Source organism: Austrofundulus limnaeus, unplaced genomic scaffold (genome assembly GCF_001266775.1).
Source record: "Austrofundulus limnaeus strain Quisiro unplaced genomic scaffold, Austrofundulus_limnaeus-1.0 Scaffold2560, whole genome shotgun sequence".
Taxonomy (NCBI): Eukaryota; Metazoa; Chordata; class Actinopteri; order Cyprinodontiformes; family Rivulidae; genus Austrofundulus; species Austrofundulus limnaeus.
In genome coordinates this window covers 6,135-8,802 of record NW_013954962.1, presented here as the reverse complement: position 1 = coordinate 8,802, position 2,668 = coordinate 6,135, and the positions used below count along the sequence as shown (strand labels likewise).

Sequence of the window (2,668 nt, the reverse complement as noted above, 5' to 3'; positions counted from 1 at the left end):
CTGTTTCCAAAAGGAAGATCCAACATTCATGTACTGAAAAAAAACACTAACAGATTATTTTATTTTATTTTCTACTCCAGCAATAGAAAAAAAGAGATCAATTTTTTAAATTTCTCAAACCGGAAGTCTAAGAAATACTTTTTTGTTCTAAAAAATAAAATAAAAATATAAATACACCTCACCTGCAGGTATCTGCACCGACGTCTGGTTGGGAGGAAGCTTCAGCCACTGCACAGGACCAACCTGGACCACAGGACTCCAGTCCACAACGTAGCCACAAGTCCCTGCTGGACTGCGGGACCAGGACAGGTCCAAGACTCCGTTTGTCCCCGAGAGGCTGGAAGTCCCTACGTTATCCAGATCTGGAACAGAAGGTTTGATTCTGGAGTCACATGGATCACAAGACATTCAGCATTTAGCACATCAACTTCATAAAAACTCAATTTAAAAACTCAATTAGAGAACTTGCATTTCCGGCGAAAATGCTAGTGTGAATGCCTCTTTCTGATAACTTTAGCTGAAGCTAAGAAACAAATTGATGATGTCACTGATGTAACTGATGATGTCAATGACGATGTCACTTATGTGACTGATGATGTCACTCATCATAACCAAAATTCAAAAAATTGATATAGCTAAAAAACTATAAAAATTTAAGAAACCAAAAATCATAGCCGAAATGTCCTGAAGGAGCTGAACATTTTGTTATATGAATGGTTTAAGTAACATAAAAATTGTGGAAGGAGAAGCGGTCCAAAAAATGTACCCATTCAAAGTCAATGGGAAAAAAAACTGCTTAAAAACTGAAATAGCTAAAAAAAAAGTGTAAAAGGTTAAGTTACCAAAAGTCATAGCTGGAATGTCCTGAAGGAGCTGAACATTTTGATATATGAATGGTTTAAGTAGCACAAAAACTGTGGAAGGAGACGCTGTCCAAAAACATACGGAAAAAACTGGAATAATAAAGAACTAGACATGGGTTTTTACGATGTAAAAACAAGCGTACATTGCAATGCAGCATGAACCCTGATCTCCCACATGAAATTCCATGACATAGACCATTAGACCAATGGAACTGTGGCAGAGTGTGGTGCCAGGGGTTGGTTTGTATGTGTGCAGAAAGAGGCCACATTGCCAATNTTTGGAACTATTGAGAGCTCCATGAACCACGTGACCATGTGTCGGCTGGTTCAAAGAGTGTCGCAACTCTCTTTCTATAGGGCTCTGGTTTGATGCATTGAACATGGATACAGGCGGAACAGGAAACAGATATGATACTTCAAAATAAAACAAATACAAAACGGCACGCAGGTGTTCTGCTGAATGTTAACAGGCTTTCAGCAGTTATTTAACACATAGCATACACACTGCATTTTACACAGAATGTATACGAGAAAAATCATGTTTTTCTGTCCTATTTAAGCTGTTTTGTGTAATTTTTACGACTTACCTTTATAGGAGCAGGTGCCTGTGCTCTGTAATAATCGAACCATGGTTGTGGAAAGCACTTTGGCCTATTTCCATCTCCAGACATGTAAATGATGATGTCAAACTGCAGCCAGCAGACACACAACTAAATGCATCATTTCAGCTTCACTGTAGGAATGTCACCAGACTCCTGCTGTGGCACCAACAAATCCCCACCTACAGCATCCCCCATGTCAGCGCTAAAATTGACAGAGTCTTGGAAAAGATGCGACATAAAGGTAAGCATTTTTGAAATGCTGAAAATATTTTCATAAACAGATTAAAAACAACCCGGCATCACAAGCTGTGAGGCTGAGGGAAAATGTTTCTATAGCAACCTGTAGCACTTTGATGGATTGCAAAACTCCCGTGTGTTAGCACATACACAGGGTTTCACACACACATTTCTCATATTCATCTAACTATAAAAAGTAGGAAACAGCTCACAGGTAGAGGCACAATCTACTAATTACTGCAGAACAGCAGCAGTGTCTGTTGTATCAGGAGAAGTGGCTCAGACTCCACAGACAGTTTGTGGGTGGAGGGAGACACAGGCTCTTTTCTCCTTCACCTCATTTAAAAAAAGCTGAACACGAGCCAGCAGCTGAGATCTGTACAAATAACACCATCTGCATGTGAGAAATACATCGCTTTCTTCTGCTCACTGATATCAATCCTCCTGCTCATACAGACACAACAAAGATCCTCAGTTACATATGTGGTGCTGTTTGTAAAGTTACAGTCAAAAATTACCACTAATATTTATGTTTTATTTAGTCTTTTAATGAGAAAAAAGAACAGATTTATTTTTTAAAGTCAGTTTTTCACCATATGATTCATACATTGATAAATGTCAGTTTATAAACTAAATATTTAACTTACATATTGAATATTTAGTTAACAAACTAAATATTTAACTTGTGACGTAAATATTTAGTTTTGAGATAAATGTTTAGCTTGAAACTTAAATTTTTAGGTAGCAATTTGAATATTTAGCAAGTAAGTTAAATATTTGGCCAGCAACCTAAATATTTAACTGAAATATTAAGCAAGTAAGTAAATATTTAGCTAGATTCCTAAATATTTAGGTTGCAACATAAATATTTAGCTAGCAACTTAAATATTTAGCTTGCTACCAAAATATTTAAGTGAAATATTTAGGTAGCAACTTAAATATTTAGCTAGCAAACAAAATATTTAA

The 2,668-nt window shown here is 36.6% G+C and overlaps 1 protein-coding gene across 1 annotated transcript in view; it reads right to left on the bottom strand.

Annotated features, from left to right (window-relative positions):
* LOC106511164 (leukemia inhibitory factor receptor) overlaps nucleotides 1-2,668 on the bottom strand; it is a 14,029-nt gene that overhangs the window by 5,538 nt on the left and 5,823 nt on the right. Inside the window, exon 11 of the mRNA XM_013999912.1 lies at nucleotides 183-362. Within this exon, the coding sequence (XP_013855366.1) occupies nucleotides 183-362 (180 nt within the window). The remainder of the gene's footprint in view (nucleotides 1-182; nucleotides 363-2,668) is intronic.